The following is a 20,104-nucleotide window of genomic DNA, read 5'->3' as shown; positions in this document are numbered from 1 at the left end:
GTGAACATCTCTGCTTGCTGCCAGAAGTCACAAGCCTCCAGTTCCCACACTCTTGGGTGTCCATGTCCTCTCTTCTTTAGCACTGGTATTTCTTCCTCCACAGTCCTGGAGGTCTCCTCCAGCATCGAATCAATGAATGCCTCATGGTGTGGAGGATGCTTCAGAGCCTCGTTACCTCCTCCTATAGTCCTCTTGCCTGTTTCCTGAGAGATACCACCAGGAGGCACTGTTCACACCACAGGCACTCCCTTACCTGGCTGTCACTGGAAGGAACCTGCAAGTTGCAGTTTCCACAGTGTCAAACCTGGACCTGGATGGAAGTGTTGATGGTGAGCAATCCTGCCTGGACGGAAACCTCACAGGTGCAAGCAGAAGCACAGTGGCAGTGGCTCTGGCATTGCAACGTCCTCCATTTCCCTGAGTGTCTTAATCTGCCTTCTCTTTCACTGGACACCTTCCCTAGCAAGCTCACCTGGAAGCTGGCCTGTTTATTGCTTGTTGGCCCCAAAGGGTTCCTTTTTTCCAGCTTCCTCACACCAAGCTGAAAGGCTTGCCTCTCAAAAAGGGTGAGGGCACAAACTGGCCTGTAAACTGCTTGCAAGGTGTTAAGTGATTATGCTGTTAAATGATTACGCACTTACCCAGGATGTGCAAAGTGGGTGCACTGTACAGTATATATACACAGAATTACAAAGATGCCACGTACATGCTTGGGCTCGTGCCCTCAGCGTTCCTTCAGCCTATAAAGAAGCCCAGTTCCCTTAGTTCAAAGACGGGTTAGTAATTGGAAGCTAGGTGTGGAATGGAAATATTGCCTGGAACAAGTCTTAACACATCCCTCTGCTGGAAATCCTCCCTTCCCCCACTCCAGCAAATAGTACTTTGGCAGACCAACTTGCTGAATCAGCTGGCAAGTTAACAAGAAGTGATACGGATGAAGTGAAGAGGTTACAACCCTTTAGAGAGAACGGAATAATTATTCTTCTGCCCTTAGGTTAACTATAACACTTCTCAGGTGTAGCACAAGGTTGACTCTCTCAGTCTTGATATATTTCCATCTTAGATAATTATAGGTTTGCCCTATGAGACCTATAATCATGTTAAGTAAAAGATGCTATCAACTTACCTGTAAGTCTGTTCTGAATTGAAGCTGCATTCATTTTCAATTCATTTTTGCACAAAAATACATTAGCAGGCTTCCCTAACAAATGCAGAAATGTTCAGAATTAGAAAACACTTTCATAAATACCTTATCTGTCCAGTCACTAGTTTTTAAAGAAACAACCCTGCAAGGTAAGTAGATGCATAATAAAAGGAATGGAAGTTAATTGACTTGCACAAGCCTGTGCTATGGCCCTGCAGTTGAAACTTGGGAGCAGTTTAAGAATGAGAATGGAACAGAAGAGTAAATTGGCTCTCATACTTCAGCCATGCTTATTTCTACAGACACTTAGCATTTCTAATTAGCCAAAGGAACAGTGTCCCCTTTCCAATTAAGGCACTTAATATTTTTTTGGTCACATTCACATTAAAAATTAAGTGGATGGTTTAGGTGATGGGTACTGAGCTAGGCATAGCCTTTTTAACTTCTGGCACTGAAGACCTGGTCAGATTCCAGTGTCTGAGCTCTCTTTACTGGCAAAAGGGTTCTTTCATATTCAAATTCAGCAAAGGTATACGGGGAGAAAATGAGAATACTGGATGATCTATAAGGCTGTCTTCTGAAAATGTGCATTCCAGCAGCAGTACTTTAATATATTCAAAGGCTGAAGATTTGCTCTTTAACAGCATCTTTGAACAGAAAGTCAATCATCATGCCTAGGTATTTTCCTGCCTCCTTTAAGTGTGCGTAGGCTGGGGGACAAGCATCTCTCTTTGTCATGTACGTATACACATGCTTACTTTGGACAATTCTGTAATAATAAAAATTGCCATTGGTTGTACCAACACTATCAGCAATGACACTGAATGGGTATGGAGGGTGACATCCAGAAGATGGATCAGTTTAGCCTCTATGGGTATTGTCCCTGGATCATTGAAAACAAAAGTACACAACAGTTGTTTTATTTGCTATATTTTTATTTCCTATGGAAAGAAATTGCTACATTTTCAGAATTTTTAAAATTAAACGGTAACAATTGGTATACATTGGGGAATTACAAAGTTACAACTTTGTGTATCGTTAAAACAAATCCATACTGATCACTGATATCAAGCCATTTCATTTTGAGAGAAAAAAAAAGTCTTTACTGATTTGGCTTTACCTACAAACGTAAGTTAGAAATAATACTATTTACGCTCCAAATAAAAAAAAAAAAATCTTAAACAGATTTGACAGCTGTTTTAAAACAGTTTAATTTTCTGATTTTTGGAATCAGGGTTCAAAAATAATTCCAAAGGGAGAAAGCAATAGTTTACTTTCCCTCCAAGGAAGCAGACAGTTTACAAAACAGTGTAATTGTAATACACTGTGAATTCATCTTTTGTGAGTAGACCATTGCTCTTATTTAAAAAAAAAAAAAATTAGAACCCTGACCGAACAAAGTGAGCCAACATTATTTAAAAACCCATTTTAAAAATAGGTAACCAGTTTAAAAGGAAAAACCATAATGCATTGGGGTGAGGTAGTAGTCACAGTGCATCCAACAATATTAATTATAAGGGTAGGACATATTCAGAGCAGCCTTCTGATTTCAGGTATTCAATGCAGGAAGCTATACAAGAGGCTGAAGTGCAATCTGACTAATGTGTATGGTATCAAACTCCATTGTAGAAACAGGCCACTGGAAAAGTGGTTGACATGGACACACACCATGTGATAACATGCCATCATTAGGCTTGTTCCTACACACTAGTATGTACATTTGGAGTTATGTTATATGTTGATCATAGGGCCACACAAGCTGGTACTTACTGAAAGTGTAAGAAATGTATTTGATTTTGTTTTTTCCCCTGAAATTACTTCTATCCCAATGTGCTTAGGCTGAATTTCTGAAGTTTAAAGAAACCCAGACTACATCAAATCCCACACAGCTCCTGATTTTAGAGGAGTTCTGCCATCTAATTCATCCAGCTAGCAAGATACAAATGAAACCATGAACACTTCCTCCATGACACTAAGTGCTTCCACTGTTATGATGATGAAGCAAAAGCCTTTAAAAACTCAGCTGCTACAGTTGAAGCTTGACAACTCTTGTCATTTTCATCAATCCCCTGCCCCCAGTAGTCTTTTAGTGAGCTAGCTGCATTTGACTGCCTGCATGCCACTAATGCAGCCTAATTAAATGCAGCCTTCTGCCTTTTGTCCCTTCAATTAATATTTATGCTGGTGATTAATAGCTGTAGATGCATATATACACTAATGTTCTCAGACCCAGCAATCCAGCTGCAGTCCAGCAATTTGAGTCATAACTGGCCTAAAAGCACTCAGTCTCTTATAACCACTGGCATTTGTGACCAGTTTAAATATCACTTGTTTCTCACCACACCTAGTACCTCTCTGAATCACTAAATTTCACATTTTTTCATATTACATTCTAGACTAATCCAGAACAGTAGTGGAATATAAAGTAAATAAATTCAGCTAAGCATAATTCCTATGTCTCATGCTGACGCTTCTACAGTAAGACCTTATTCTAAGGGGGCTTGGGACTAGTTTTTAAAACATGTTGATCCTCTTTTTTTTTTTTTCTTTAAAGGGAAAAAAAAAAGAGAACCTAAAATTCAAAGAATGACACCTCAGAGACTAGGAATGAGCAAAGGCAACCAATTACATTTGAAACATTCCATTTCCAAAGAGACGTATTTAAATAAAAGGAAAACAGCATGGAGAAAAATGAAGTGCAGTAGTTAGTCCTAGAAACACAGTCTAAGAACAAAATCATGACATCCTTGGTGTAAGCCAAGAAATTTTGTTGAGCTGGTGGAAGAATTTTACTTTCATTATAAGTATCAAGTGCATTTTTGCAGTTCCCACACACTTTAGTTATTGCTCAATAACTATGAAAAAGAACAGGAATACTTTCAGTTTAGTTTTATTATATTATAACAGATCTGCAACTACAGCTTATTTCAGCCAAAACATTTTTGTATTCCAAACTCTTAAAAAATATCTACATTAATCATATTTTTCTATTCTTAAAAATAAAAAAATCTACCTAGCATACCAATGCTGCTACAGCACTTGAAAGGGTGCATTACTTATGTAAATTCTACTGTAAATTTAATTACTGTTGCAGCCATTATTCTTCCTCGTCTTCCTCTCTGCTGCTTTGGCTTCAGGTTTCAAAAAGTTTGTTAAAAGCTGTTCCAACTTCTGAAACCATGTCAGAGGCAGTCATTGAACGTCCAAATTTTTGAAAGGCTTGGTTGTTACATTGCCTTGTAAGAGAACAAGCTCCAAATGCAGCCACTAGGAAAGGATTCTGACTGAAAGGAAAAAAGAAAAAAAAATTATGTAGAGCTTATGATGTAGTAATATGTAGTAAAAATTATGTAGCAAAACTGTGTATTTTTAGCAGGAACACACTAATAATCTTCTCGCTGAATTTAGTTACAATTGTTGTACGATAAAGCTGGAGTCAGTAACAGTGACAATGTAATTCAGGGACTCTTCACTGCTTCTATTTCCTCTCTGTAGTAAGTTTTGCAGTGTTACAGGCAGCCGCCTCACACTGGTTCTTCCATTTCTATATTATGGCTCTTTAGGCTAGAAATCTCCTTGTGAGCACTTCCCATCAAAATCCCAGCCTAAAGATTCTCAAGTTTAGAAAAGCTGAAGGTTAATAATACCTGTAAAAAGCTGTTTCTAAAGGTAGTACCTAAGCAGTCTGCAAACTCAAAAAGACACCTCTTTTAACAGTCTGCAGTTAACTGCTTGCTTTGATACAGGTTCCCATTACTGCTCAGGAACATGTGCATTCCACACCCATCTTAAATTTAATTGCCTTAATTTCTAAGCACCCCTTTCTCTTCCCCATCCAAGCCCATTCCCAAGGGCTTTGGGTCAGATTTAGCTAGGCAGAGAAACTGGGGATTGACATGATCCACCGAAGTGGACAAGAACTTCTTTCTTCCCTAGCACACATGGGGAACGAGGTAATGCAGAGGTGGTCTGGAGCTGAGCCACCTGAAGACTGCCACAGGTAGCAGGGCAAATTGCTTGAAGCAAGTTGCAAGATACCCCTTTCTTTGGCACATGCAGAGAAGTGGTGGTTCTGAATAGACCAGCAATTCCTAAAAGGCCTGCTGTGGCAGAGCAGTGGAAGCATGCTGCCAAAAATGATACATTTTAAGTATCAGGTCTGGCAGGATCCCTGTCATCCAGCCCATGGGGCTCTGCACAGATCTAGAAATTTGGTGGCGGAGGAGCAGTGGTAATTAACACTACCACTGCTCCTCCGAGACCTAATTTCCAAGCTGTGGGGCAAGATCAGGACTGCAGACTGACCCAATGTCACTCATCCAGCCTGCACGCCAAGAGGTTGTCCACCCCCTCTTCCCTTTTCAGGTGTTAAGAGTGAAGTGTGCCACCAATTTTAACCTAGAAAAAAAAAAGGCGTGTCCCAGTTATCAAAAATCTGAAAAACACTGGAGCAGACTGTACAAAGTCCCTTGGAGACCCAAGACACTTGGAGAACACACCCTTACTGGTGTATGCTGCTCCCTGCAGAGACTTAGCATTCAGCCTACTTTACACATTAAGGTTTTGACTATAGAGCCAGTTGCAACTGTCTTTCAGCAAAAATGGGTTTATTTTTCTTTAGATTTGTCAAATTTCAGCATTAGGAAAGCCTGATTAAACTTGTTACTAATCTTGTCGTAAGCCCTAGTTCAGTGCTGTAATAAAACACTAACTACAGACTACAACTTCCGCTGACATCCGTGTGAACCAGGCAGCATCCAGACAATACTAAGAAGTTTGTCTGCACCTGTCATGACAGTAAGAAATGAAACTGTGCTTCAAAATCAAAAATATACTTTTCAGAAAGTGAAGCCAATAAAAGAAGTTTAAATTGCATCTTGAAAAATGTAACATTAAAATAAGAAAAGTCCAGGGGAAATCTGAAGAGCAAATAGTCAAATATAGAGAATTTCTTTCTTAAATTATATTCTCTGCAAAGTAATCAATACAACTGATGTTGAGAAGATGCCTACTCAAGATCTCCTTTTGTTAAGCAATGAAAATGAATCTGTGTCAGTGACTGAGATGTTGGAACACAGTGATAATAAGCAGTAAGTTATAAGTACTAGCTGCTGTACATCCAAGCATTCTGAAAGAATAAAATGGTCTGAAATATATGGTCATTAATATCAGCTACTGTACCAGGGGACTATGGGCAATTTATCATCTTTAAAGAGACAGCTACCAAGATTTATAGGCCACTGAGGACTATTTCAGGAATTACTGTTAAAATGAAAAAGATTCCTAAACAAAAATGATCCTGGGACCAAAGACACGGGCATCACTATGAACCAACATACAGATGGCAGTTAGGTGATAGGAAAATAACTGCATGTTTTAACAATAGGTGTCCACAGTATGCCTTAATCTGAAGTATTGTGTTCAGTCCTGATTACCATATCTCAAAGCAGAAAATGTTTATATAGAAAGAGGATGACAATGCCTAGAAGTACCCTGAAATATGTCATATGAGGAGAGATTAAAAAGAAAGACTCCATAGAGGAAAGACAAATGATTGCATAAACAAATGCATATAACAAATGGTGTTAGACAGTAAATTAAACATTCCTATTTACCTTCTCATGTAACATAAAAACCAGGGGACTTGCAATTAAATTAGAAGACACCGTATCTATAACTGACCAAAGGAACTTATTTGTACATGGTGTGCAACTTCTGGAACTAATTGGCAGAATATGTAAATGAGCTTCCACAGTTTATTAAGTATTGTTCATTCAGAGAGAAAATTATCCATACTGTCCTTTTTAGGATTTCTTGCAATTTCCTCTGAAGCAGCTGGTACTGGTCACTGTCACAATAAAGATAAAGGACCATATGGGCCACTAGTCTGATCTGATAGTAACTGTCATATATTCTTATGACAAAAGAGCTAACAATGGCTTCAAAAGCATGGCTGCTTTCAATACAGACAAATGAAATGCTTGTCAGCACCTGTAATTGGTTTAGTTGGCTCAGAGTTAGCCCCTTTGAATTATACATTTTATTTATAAGTTTCAATTTACATGACAAATTACACTTGTTGAATCACCTAACTGCATGAAGATAAATCAAGCCAAAGAGAGAACACAGCATGATGTATATTTGTTTATTATTGGGATCTCACTACTTTCCAGTGACTGCCATTTATTTAGTGCCATGTGTTATATACATTCTGCCTACGAATTCAATCATTTTGAAAACACATGTTCTGGTAAACAAATGCTCTTGGAAATCAATTCGGGCAGGTTTGCATCCTTTTTCTGCTTCACAATCTCGGATGATTTTCAGAGTCGAGACAACACTTGGCTTCATAAAAATTTCAGCCCCTACACTGGGTGCTCTAAACTACACCAAAGTGGATGTACAGATGCCCTATTCCCAATGCCCCCAATTTTTTTTTCGAGCTTCCTACCAGCATTTCTGCAACAGTTGCCATAAGGATAATGGATTCATCTGAGAAGAGGAGTCACTAATGCAATCATACCCATTTGTCTTTTCTGGTCCAGCAAGAAATGCCCAATGTGCTAAGACTCCAAGGGAACCTGATAGGAGGTCTCCTTGTCCACCACATCTTCTGCTGCTTCCTTCATGACTGCATACGAGTACTACAAAATAAACCAACACACAAAAGGTCATGCACCTTTACTCTTTTTAATGATGCATATAACCATAGCTGTGAGAACTGAAGAAACACACACAAAATGCAATATATGCTGGAACAACTTCTTAATCAAAGAGATCTTGGTAAGTTACAATTTTAAGGATTCTATCACAGTTTTCAATTATAAAAAAAAACTTTTTAAAGTATCTTATATCAAGCAGTTTACTTTTTCCTTTTCTCTCAGCTTGGACAACAGACTGTCTCTAGTTAACTTCACATTTTATGTTTTCATAAACTCATGTCATCATTATCACCACCCACCATCACCAACACCACCAGAGTTGAACCAGGGCTGGGTTTCCGCAATGATAGCTGTACAAATACAGAGCACTCCGCAATCCCTGACCTGCAGAGTTTCCAAATCTGAGGCAAGTGTATTTATAAAAAGCAAAGGGGAATAAATAGCAAAAACACCTCCAACCCTTCTCCCGAACCTGTAGTGCTTGGGTCAGAAGGCAACACTTTGAAAGTATTTTCCTTAGGCTTTGTAAAAACAAACTATTTAAAAAAAATCCTATACCACAGATCAAGTTCCACCAGAGTATCCCTTTCAACTCTCAAAAGTAATGATCAAAACATTCAAATATCCTATTGCATATGCACCCACTCTCACCATAAAACAATTAAGCAAAAAGTCCAACAGAAAGTTACAGCATAGCATCTCTTTACACTGTAAACTCCCTTGAGCAGGGACCTTGCTTAACATTTTCAGAAGCACTTACAAGCCAGAAGTATTTCTGACTTTTTGGGCTAAGGGACCGAGATCAACCCTCAAAATTTCTTGCAGACACTCTTGTTACCCACTGCACAATTCAAAGGGGATGAAGGAAGATGCAACCATTGTTCCTCAAACCATCAGTGTTCTACAAATCAGTTTGGGAACTACTCGTTTAAAAGAGAGGACAGGATTGGGACACAGACCCAGCAACTGACTGGCCTATTGGTCACCTTGGGCAAGTCCCATCATCACTCAGTGCCTCAGTAATGATATTTCCGTTTGTTGAAGCACTATGAGAGCTACTTTGTTACTTTTTTTTTTTTTTAAAGTGAACTGTACCACTTACATTCTCGTCCCAAAGAGATGAGAGAAGGGCAAGTTCACATTTGTGCTACAAGAGCAACTGCCCCACAGATAGTTTTCTGCAGCACTTCTGCTTACAATCGAATGATCATAACTTGCTTGACTATGGAAATGTTTCAATGCAGCTGTCCTCCCAAACTCCTTTCCTGGGTTAGAATCCACCCTCTTCTCTTCCTGTCAGGCTGTGGGGACAGGGGCATAAAGCCTTTCCTCCCACCTCAATAGAGAAGGGAAGCTACTGGTGTCACAAGCATCCAAGCAGAGTTGAGCTTTTCATGCTGCAACTTGAATGGAAAGCAGCAACAGCTCTCACTACCCTAACACTCATTTGCTCTCTCTACCCAGAAACCGCTGATGCTTCCTATGCCCACTCATCTGCTAGGTTCTAGGGCCAAGAATAAATAGAACTTGTTCCAGCAGGACACGAATATTTGGGACAGTAACCCCTCTTTTCCTCTCCCTGAAATCTTACCCCTCACTTTGCTTACAATTGCAACACAGAACTGTACAGTGGTTCAGGTTCTCTTGCCGGTTGTCCCAAAAACAATTGCTGAGCTCATCAAGCTAGGCAACAGGACATTTCTGATGCCTGAGGGCAGGGGTTCATTTGGCACTCACTTTACAGATGTCACCACAGCATGCCCAGAAGTTAATTTTTTTTCCCAATTTTTACCTCCTCCCCACCTAAACTGGATTCTAGATATGCTTCTCAGTGAGCACTTTTACACATCAACTTTAGCCAGATAAACTATATGAAAACCGGTTTGTCCCTTTGTTGTGGTGTTTTGTTTTCTTAATATAATCAATTGGAGAATGTGTCCCCTATTCTGCTGCTTTGAGGTGGTAGCTCCTTGGGTTTTCACTCTAAGGTCTTGAGTACCTTTTAGGAAGCAGAACAGAAATCCTATGTTAAAGGCTTTTTGGTCTTCCAAGTAGTAGCTGAGCATATGCCCCTACTAAGTAATCCATTTTCACTATGTACCTCAAAACGTCACAGTCCTCAACACTTCTAGTCAGGTTTAAACTGTAAAGGAACTCAGCAATCTAAGCCCATTATAAAAAGTGTCAAATACATACACACCACCTTGAAGGCAATAAACAAAAGCGGATCCTTGCAATCTAAGCACAGAAAACAGAAACAGAAAAAACTGCCATACTAGCAGGAGAGTAGACTAAGGCGCACAGAGTAGGTATGGAATCTTCTTCATTGGAGGTTTCAAAGAAGAGGCTGAAAAAAAACATTCATCTGGGATAGCATAGGAATAATGGGTCTTGTGTTTGCATAGTGGGGGTTATGCGGATGACCTCTGAGGTCCCTTCCAACCCTACAATTCTATGGTAGATGACAAAACATGACATAGCCTCCAAAAATGCAAAATAAGTAATTTAAAGATGTAGCTGGCTGTGTTATTCTGAAATCAAGCAGAAGGCAGGGTAGACTTGCACTTTATAAAATAACCAAAGTAGATGTAAATATATGGTACAAGCTTTCGTGAGCTGAAGCATCTGACTCGCAGGCTGGCTCTGGCCCAGTGAGCTACTAGTGGGCAAGAGAGTTTAAGGAAGTGGTTAGTGGTTGGTGTGGCCTACCACAGAATATGGGCACCTGTGGCTTAGGTAGACATGGGCAGACAGAGGTAGTTAAGCTGCATCAGTCTGAAGTCACACAGAAGACTGGGTAGATCTGCTCTTTACATATTAACTAATCAGAGATATATAGCATCGAAGTGGGCATGACCACTGGAGGCAGAAAGACAAGCAAGGGCTGTGTGAAAAAGTCCTCATACCCTGGAGCCATTTGGCCTACAAGGAGCCATGTGGTCTGGATCCACTCCAGGGAACAAGATGAATTCAATACGCTTGCTCTACAGTCTTGACTTTAACACAGCAGCAAAATGTCCCAGTACTGGTGGACCTGAGACCACTGCTTACCTGAATCCACAGGCATGCTCCAGATCTGAAAGTTCACTAATACTGCAGCTTCAGGCTTGTTTCCGCTCTGAGGGCCTGCCAGACCTCAAGGAGTTAAGAGCAGGCACAGACGGATGAGTTTTCAGTGTCCTCACTGATGCATTTAGTTTGGAACATGCCAGGGGACTTGGGTTGACAGAGCATGCTCAAGCTCATTCCAGTACTAAGATATGTTGTGTTATACACAATGCCTAAAACACCGTGTCTTGGAAACAAATTTTGCAGACCAGAAGGCTAGAATCAGAACATTTTCTGAGACCACCTCTGCATAAAACAGATGGCCATCTGGCTGATTTTGCATGACACAGTGGTAGTCACTAGCAATAATGTAGGCTCAGTACTAAATGCAGATGATAACTATTCATAAAGCCAAAAAAAACACCCCAAATATTTTTGTTCTGTATTTAGCAACAATTACAATGATGTATGTTTATGCGAGGATGGCAAAGCACTTTTCAGTCCATTAGGAACAGAAGAAGAAGTTAGAAATAAAACCTAGTAGGAATTAAAATTTTAAATCAGGAGGCCTGGGTATCTTGCACCCACTGGAAACATGAATGTAGTGCCATTATCCAAAAGAGACAAACAGGATGACCAAGACATCTTGGTGAGTTAACTTTTCCAAGATAATGGAAAAACTGATACAGGTTTCAATGGTTGAAGAATCAGTTATATTTCCATGCTTTAAATTACACTCAATTTGGTTTTATGGAAAACAGGTCTTGGCAAACAAGCCTGATTTAATGCTTTGATGAGATAATAAGGTATAAAAGATAACAGTGCCAAGGTAAGACACATTTATAAGGTGTTTCATGCAGTACTGTTCCATATTCCAACTAAAAAAGTAGCAAAATATGACAATAACATATGTTAAAAGTATTAATAACTGGTTATTTGTAAAAATCCCCCAAATCATCACTGGGTGCATCCAGTGAGGTTCTACAGGGATCAGTGCAAACCCAATGGTTTCATCAGTGATCTGAAATTAAAAAAAAAACTGCTGGTAAAATTCAAAAAAAGGGCAGAGTACTTCATAGTGTGGACAGCAGTGGTAGAGAATCACTTTGGTAACCTAAGGCTGATTATTATAAAACAAAACATGTTTTAATATGGCCAAATGCAAATGCACTAGGAATAAGACAGGCCACAGGACCAGAATGGGGGCTGTATCATCCAAAAGAGAAACTTCTAAAAGGGCCTAGAAGTCACAGTGGATGAGCTGCTCAGTATGATGCCCTAATATGATACTGTGGCAAAATGGTTTAATGGGATCCTTGAGTGTATAAACAGGGGAGTAATAAGTAGGTAGATCTTTTTTACCATTGTACACAGCACAGGTGAGAGCAATATTGGAATACAGTGCCTAGTTCCAGTGTCCACATTTTAAGAAGGCTTGTGGAAAATTTGAGAGGGTGTAGAAAAGAGCCAAAAAATATTTAAGGGCTGGAGAAAAAAATGCCTTACAGTGAGAAACCTAAGGTTCATTCTGTTCATCTTATGATATTAAGACTGAAAGGAGACTGTTTACAGTGCTTAAGTACATTCATGGAGAGAAAATATCAGGTACTCAAGTACTCATATCTAGTGGAAAACAATGACTGAAACCACCAACTGGAAGTGAAAACCAGGCAAATTCAAGTTAGAAATAAAGTACAAATATTAATACTAATGAATGTTATTAAACCCTTGCAACAAAATTATTAAAGAAAGTGGTGGATTCTTTATCTCTTAAGTTCTCTAAATCAAGACTGGATGGGCTACATGACCCTCAAAGAAAATGATTTCTTCCACGTTTCTCTTAGCTAATTATCAGTTTTTCCCACTGGAACAACCTGTATCATTTAACTAAAAATTTTAAGATCTCTATTTCCTATAAAAAACTTAATGTAGTTACCAAACATTGTTGTCCCTCATTACAAATAATGTGCAGCTTTACGATTCTTCACTTTGACTAATATACTTATTAATATGCATCTGACCCTGCTGCTACCCATACTAATGAGTAACTTTTCTTTTTTTTTTTCCTTTGCAGCTGGGTCCACAAAATAGCTAAGCTAGACACCGTGGACTCCTGGTGACATGCCCCAGTTCTAATGACTAGGCTGCAGTAATAGCCCTGCTGATGTGGAAAAGGTAAGCTGGCTTTTATTTAAAGGGTGCTTATACTGTTATATTCCCTAATCACACTTTTAAAACTTAGAAAGGTCCTTGAGAGTAGCTCAGCAATCACTGGAGAGTTTAACACATTCAGGTCTTATTTGACTTTTCCAGCCATTTCTGCTTCTTGGATGGACCAGGAGCTGGGAAATTACTCTGATGCCAGGTGGCCACTGGAGACCCTGCTGGAATTGTAGAATGGAACAGCAACTTCTCCATCAGCAACAACATGCAGAACCAGAATGAGAATCAGCTCCCTATCCTCCGATTAGGGCAGCAACAGAACCGATTGGCTGGATGTGACAACAGCATCCAAGTAAGAAAGGGACTTGGACAAGTACCCAAACAGCCACTTTTACACCCACAAAATGAGTGGAAGACCCTTCAGTTTGAAGTTAGTGTGGAATGGAACTGGCAATTCTGCCAAGAGCTGGCTTTTTACCCTGAGGCACTCCTCTAACTTGCCCCTTTTCTATGTTCTCCCCCATTCCTCTGAGCAGTATGAGAGGAAGTGGTGAAAGGAGTACGCTACTCGTATGCACTGGCAGGAGAACTTGCATTAAAGCAGATGTCTCATTGTCTGCCAAAAACTGTTTTTTAAAGCTATACATGGTGCTGGGGAAACTGTAAAAATACAAAACAATTTATTTTAAAAATAAACTGATACCTCAAGGACCCAACTAAATTTTAAACTTGTTAGGAACAAAAATTGGTATAACCACACTTTATTATTGCCCAGTTCTCCAAAGAACAGTAAAAAGAAAGCCTTAGAGAGCTGTGCCATATTGAGTAAAAGCTGACTTACCTCTTCCCCAAAGGCTGAGTACTCACGCCTGCCCTGCTCACTGATGGGACTGATATCACCTACCAAGTGCATGGTGGGGCTCATCTTTGTAGAGCAGGAAATCAACAAATGAGGACCAGGCTATAAAGCAGAATTGCAAAAGGAAAGAGAAAAAAAAGTATATAAAACTTAATTAAAAGTCTTGCTGATTACATTTACTGGGAAGTTGGCCGCTCATATCTGAACTGAGCTTTTAAAGAAAGAGCAAGACACGCAAGAACAACACAGTTCTCACTTGTGGCGAAAAGAGCAGAGGTCTTCTGCCAATTCCATGGAGGCTTATGTAAGCAAATGAACTATTCAGTTTTTAAGGCCAGAAGGAACTGTGTTTTAGACATCTAATTTAACCTACTGCAAAACAGGTCAAAGAGCTGCACCAAGTGGCTTCCGCATGAAGCCCCCAGTATCTGTATAAGCTATAGCAGAAATTTTGGAAGCAATCCAGCCTTGATTAAAAGTCTTCAAGCAACTGAGAATCCACTGAAGCCCTAGGTAAATGATTCCCACAGTTAATTTAATTTAGTGTTCAAAATCTCTGTCTTATTTTTAAAATGAATTTGTCCAACTTCAGCTTCCAGTCACTGGAAATGCCTCTTTTGGTGCTCTGCTATCAGATATCTTCTCCCAATATATGTATTTCTAGACTGTTATCAAGTAATATCATAACTTTTCCATGTTAAACTAAACACATTAACTCCTTCAGTCTCACTCAGATTTATTCAGATGGCAAAGAAAAAGGATACTCTTGAGTGCTATACTTACCTTATTAACACCAAAGTCAAAGTGGTAAGTAACCAATATAATCAGTATTCGACAACTCTTTTCCTCATTGTCTATATTTTGTCCTGCACTTCTACAGTTTTCCCTGTATCCTCAGAAAGCTTTCCTTTTGGCACATAGCATCCTCATAATTTGTATTTAAAGTTCCAACTTTCACCTTCTGTAGCATATTCAGATTTACTTTTCAAAGCTTACACATGCATTAGAGGTCTTGTAGGGAGAGAGTTTAAGAGGCAAATCTGGAAACCACAACATTTAAAAGAAGAAACAACATGCTAAATGCATAAGTTGAAGCTGTCTGAGATGTATGGAAGGAGAAAGGTAAGCTATAAAGATTGTTGGAGGATGGCAATTTGAGAGTGAAAGGAGAGGGGTAGTAGAAGGAGTGTACAGATTTTTCTCAGAACATGGAACTGGACCCAGAGCACACTGTCCTGATCCGATCCTGGATTTCCCCCCACACTGGAATCATCATGTGTGGTGTTTTAGCTGAAAAAAAAAATGACATCAGATCAAGAGAACACAGATGAAGCAGAAGTTAAGCTTAGAGAACTTGAAGACTATAATAAGGTGCATGATAGAGATTGATCCTTTGCTGTGGCCTAAAGCAGAAAGCAGAGCCTCTTCTTGCAATGTAATTTTAGAGTCAGAGTTGAGGAGCTTCTTTGTGCTGACAAGGCTAAACATTACATCTCAGATGCAATTAGCTGGATACAAAGAACATCCCAATCAACAGGAAACAGAGCTGACTCTTCTGCTTGCCAAGCAAACACCTGCCTTGACTACAAACTTTTCCCCAGGACTACAGACTTTATATAGTGAAGTTTGTAACAGACACCATAACTCATATTAACTCCAGAATCTAAGACTGCTTTCTCAGATGCCTCAACAATTTCTGTCTACACGGTCGAAGGACCCAAGATGGGTAAAACTTCTATAATGGAAAAAAATGTCCAGGTGGGACCAATCTACTACACCTAAAATCATTCTACTACACAGAATGATTATTTTTCATGCCAAACTAAATGGCTGGATACTCAACTTTAAAAAGACAGGTGAGCAATAGAGGCAGAAGAGGGAAAAATAACAATGGTGAAAATACCAAAAGAGATCATACATTCTCCAAGCTCACAGCACATGCAATGATTCCAAATCAGATTTGGAAAGCAGCTGTGTTGCTTCCCGTTTTCAGGGCCTCTGAATCCTGCTGGAAAGAGGGGCTAGGGCTAATTGCCTACTCTTAGAATTTTCAAGAAGATGGACACTAATCCCAAGAGTAGGCAAGAGGAACACAAGATAGAGACTCTCTTCTCCCTCCATTTTCCACTGTTCAGGAAAATTCAGTCATTAGTATGCAGTGGAAAAAACAAATGCTGAAAAAAACCTTTCAGTGCTTCAGAACATTATATGGAATACACAGTGGCCAGGATATTTTAACTTTTGGCAGACTATAATCAAAATAACTGTTACAGTGGTATACTTTTTTTCCTGAGATGAGTAATTCATATTAGCTCACACTGCATACAGAGATCTTGTTTATCATGCAAAAAAGGTTTTATATTAATGAGGCATAAGAACATTATGTGAAATAAAGTTATATAAATTAAAGAAAATAATCTTGGCATAAAGTAGGCAACTCATTCTCTAAAGTGCTAAGTAATAATGTAACCACCTTTGGAAGAAGTGCTTTAAAAGGTGCAGTTGTTACCTATATAAAATTTAATATGAATGCTGTTAAGACTACATTGCATGGCTGCTTTGTTAGTTTCCAGCACTCAGTGCTGTGGCATTGTAGAGGACAGAAGTTCACAGATCTACAATAAAAAGCATTGGCAACATCAAGTGACTGAGCAGTCTATGCAGCCATCCAAGACTCAGCTACATAAAGACAGGAAGAAACAACAAAGCTGTCTCGGAGTATATGTATTTGGAACCAGTTTGGCAATGACTCAGTCAGATAATATAGTCTCTCTCAGTTGAGGATTTTAAAACACTTGACAAAAAGATAAGCTCTTCAACATCTGAGGTAGGTAACGCCCATTTTAAAGCCAGAAACAGAACCATAACATGACTTCCTTAACATCTGAGGCAGTGTAATGTCCCACCCTTTCTAAACATCAACCTTCAAAAGACATTTATACTGCTGTGCAGAAAAAAAAAGGGTCATTGAATCAAATGAACCAGTTACAGATGGAACACAACTTAAAACAATCCCAAAGAATCACAGAACTGAAAACTAGGCTTACCTTTTTCTCCATCTGAAATAAGATCTCGTTCTCCCTTCTGAACAACTGTCAAATTCCCCATGGCTTGGCTGAGCCTTAACACACATCCATGATGATCATTACTATCTACAGGGTCTCTAAGCTATAACACAAGAATTCCATACAGAATTACATACTTTACCATGAGGACAAAACAGTGTCTAAACAAATTAAGTGCATCTTTCTATACATATTTTTTACATTCTTTCCCTCCATCCATTTTGTGCTGCTAAAAATAATTATATGAAAGGGTTTTTTTTAGCATTTAAGATCTGCCAGCAATGATCTTGTGTTGTCATGACAACTAACACATGGGGATAAGTAAACCTGCATGATACTCTTTCCAGTAATGAGGAACAATATACTACATGGTTGAAATGGTATCCAAGTATTTAAAAAAAAAAAAAAAAAGGGTAAAACTTGCGCATACAAAATTCCACTAAAAAATAAAATAAGCTCACCATAGCTTCATACAGTCTGCTGAACTCCATATAATTTGGAGTAAGAATAGCTCTCTGGTAGCCTTGTATAAGAGAAGGCTGTTGGGAAATGAGCCACAATCCATCCTGCACAAGACAGTAGAAAAATAATTTAGTTAACAGATTTTTAAGTGTCAGCCAACAACAAAAAGAAAATAAAAGAAAAAACATACTTACGGCATCAATGACAATGGGGATTCCTTTGACCTTGGATTTTTCTATAATACCCTGCAAGAAATATAGGTTGACTGTAAGATGCTTGCTGTATTTAACTCTCACCACAACTAAAGGAAATTCAGTATTTTTCCTTGTGTCTAAAATGTGCTGTGCAATCAGTCTGATCACACAGGTCACCATTTCAAAGTAAGGATTAAAATGGTGATTAGAATCTGAAAAGTGATAGCAGACACTTCCATACCAAAGTTGTTCATTTTACAAAGTCATATTTTCTAACTCAGCATGAGGTTTTAGAGTCAAGCTGTGCACTTTGCTTCCTACATAACCAACAGCATTAGAGATTTTGCAAATTAAACTTTGGTAAAAACTGTGTTGTTATGCAAATGAGAAAATAATCCAACTTGTTTTTCATTAGGTAATGGACTTTGAGGTTAACATAAAATAAAAAAGCATATCTCTAGTCAAAAAAAAGAAAAAGATGGTGACCAAAATCACTCAGCAAGTAGACCTGTTGAGCAAGAAAATGCTAATTTAAGTTACTTTTCTGATCTCACACATATTGAAATATATGAATGCAGTCACAATATCTTATATGAGACATGAGCTGTGTAGATATATGTTCATGTAAATGTAGGTTTCATATTACCAGCATCGGTTTAAAATAACCTAAAGTTTTATACCAGTGGTTTGCATCCAGGGTGCCATGTGAGGTGGTATAAGATCCTTTGTAGTGTGCAATGGGGGGGCACACAATATTAGCACTGTTAAGTGTGCAAACACCTACACATGATACACAAGATAGTCTAGAGATTTCACACAGGAATCCAGTGTCAAAAATATTCTGACCTGTTGTGGTCTTTCCAAATTCTTTGCAACCAAAGAATTGCTATTTATTTTTCCATAGTCAAAAAAATGAGTGAAACCTAGGAGCTGGCATTTTCGATGGGGTGTCTCAAATCTAACAAGGAGTGTTTTGAGTGTAAGAAGTTTGAGAACCACTACTCTAGAGGGTAGAGCTTTAATGCAAAGTTGTATTTTACACGAATGGTCTGTTCCCATTCCCTTTCAACAGAAAGGAAATATCAGAACGTTGGTTGCTCTCTTTTGGATTCTGCCCTGAATCTTGAGAGTCTACCTAGTTTCCCCCCGTAACAGTGAATTTTATTTATCTAAACATCTGTTTAGTTTTTTAACCCTAGAACCCTCTTTAGGTATCACGTGACTGTGAGCACCAGAGGTTAACTAAATATCGTGTGAATAATATTTATTTTTATCAGTTTAACACCGAGGGTGGCCTGCTTTTTTGCCTGGATTGAGTTAATTTAGAACCCAACAATATTTACAAGGAGTCCTTCCAATGCACATAGTTATGTTTGTTAACAGTTACCAGAAATTTATACACTTTCCTATAACAATCCACTTGTGTTGTTTTGTGTGTGTGTACTGGGGAAGAACGAGGCAGGGAGCACACATTACAATCTTGCATCTTTCAGACCTTAGTGACATAAGTCATTTGGTGCCATTTGCATAGTTTCCTAGATACATTGGTCCCGTATCAGATTGGCACCAATATAGGAAAAATTGACAGCATCGGCAATCGGCTTTTTTTGCCTGATGTTGCTGATAAATGCCCTGGCCACAGTGTGCAGGCGGCCAGGAGTGCAGCCCAACGGCTTGGAGAGCAGCATCTGGCTGGTAAGTCTGTTGTGGTGGGAGGGAAGGGGTATGTGGGGGGCAGATTGAGGCCCCTGTGGTGAGGGAGGGAGTGGGGTTGGAGCAGGTGATGCACAGCCGGGGTGAGGTGCAGGATAGAGCCATGAGTGGCTCATCTGTGGGATGCGGAGGAGGGTGCGGTTCCTTCCACTGCACACACTCCAGGAGGGCATGGGGGGCGTGTGCCCCTGTATCTGTGTGTGGGGTGAGGGCGGGCTGCCACTGCAGGCTGGGACTGGGCTGTTTCCGGCAGGGGGCTGGGCTGGGCTGCGCTTGGGGCGGGTAGCGGTGGTGCTGGAAGGGAGGGTTGGGGGTGCTACAGTGAATTTGGAGTGGCTGCAGCTCCCCATTGTAGCCCCTCTCCCAGCACCCCCGCTGCCTGCCCCAAGCACAGCCCCGCCCAGTTCCCACCAGGAAGAGTCCGGCACCTCCCCAGCCCCAAGCAGCTGCCACCCTCACCCTGTGTACAGATCCGGAGGCACACGCCCCCACATGCCCTTCTAGGGTGTGCACAGTGGTGAGAGCTGCCCTCCTTCCTGTGCCTCCTGGATAAGCTGCTTGTGGCTCCATCCCGCACCCTGCCCTAGTAGTGCAGAGAGTACCCCAGGCCCAGCCCCAATCCCTCCTTCACTGCAGGAACCTCTATCTGCCCCCCGCCCCCACCCCTTCCCTACAGACTTACCAGCCTGATACTGGTCACGAAGCTGCCCGGCTGCATATCAGAATCGGATTGGTATCAGCCAATATGGCTCCTTAAAAATTGGACATCGGTATTTGCCCAAAAAATCTCTATC

The 20,104-nt window shown here is 39.9% G+C and overlaps 1 protein-coding gene across 2 annotated transcripts in view; it reads right to left on the bottom strand.

The window, feature by feature from the left end:
• Positions 1-3,677: 3,677 nt before the first annotated feature.
• Positions 3,678-20,104, bottom strand: part of NAXD (NAD(P)HX dehydratase) — a 59,576-nt gene continuing 43,149 nt past the window's right edge. The window contains exons 6-10 of one of the 2 annotated variants that reach the window (XM_006017232.3): positions 17,598-17,648; positions 17,403-17,507; positions 16,924-17,044; positions 7,668-7,788; positions 3,678-4,428 (exon numbers count right to left, since the gene is read on the bottom strand). In XM_006017232.3, the coding sequence (XP_006017294.1) occupies positions 4,278-4,428; positions 7,668-7,788; positions 16,924-17,044; positions 17,403-17,507; positions 17,598-17,648 (549 nt within the window). In that variant the 3' untranslated portion in view covers positions 3,678-4,277. Of the gene's footprint in view, positions 4,429-7,595; positions 7,789-16,923; positions 17,045-17,402; positions 17,508-17,597; positions 17,649-20,104 lie in introns of both variants that reach the window. The other variant, XM_025196079.1, reaches the window with a different exon arrangement.

Source organism: Alligator sinensis, unplaced genomic scaffold (assembly GCF_000455745.1).
Source record: "Alligator sinensis unplaced genomic scaffold, ASM45574v1 scaffold288_1, whole genome shotgun sequence".
Classification (NCBI taxonomy): Eukaryota; Metazoa; Chordata; order Crocodylia; family Alligatoridae; genus Alligator; species Alligator sinensis.
This window is presented reverse-complemented; position numbering and strand designations above follow the sequence as displayed.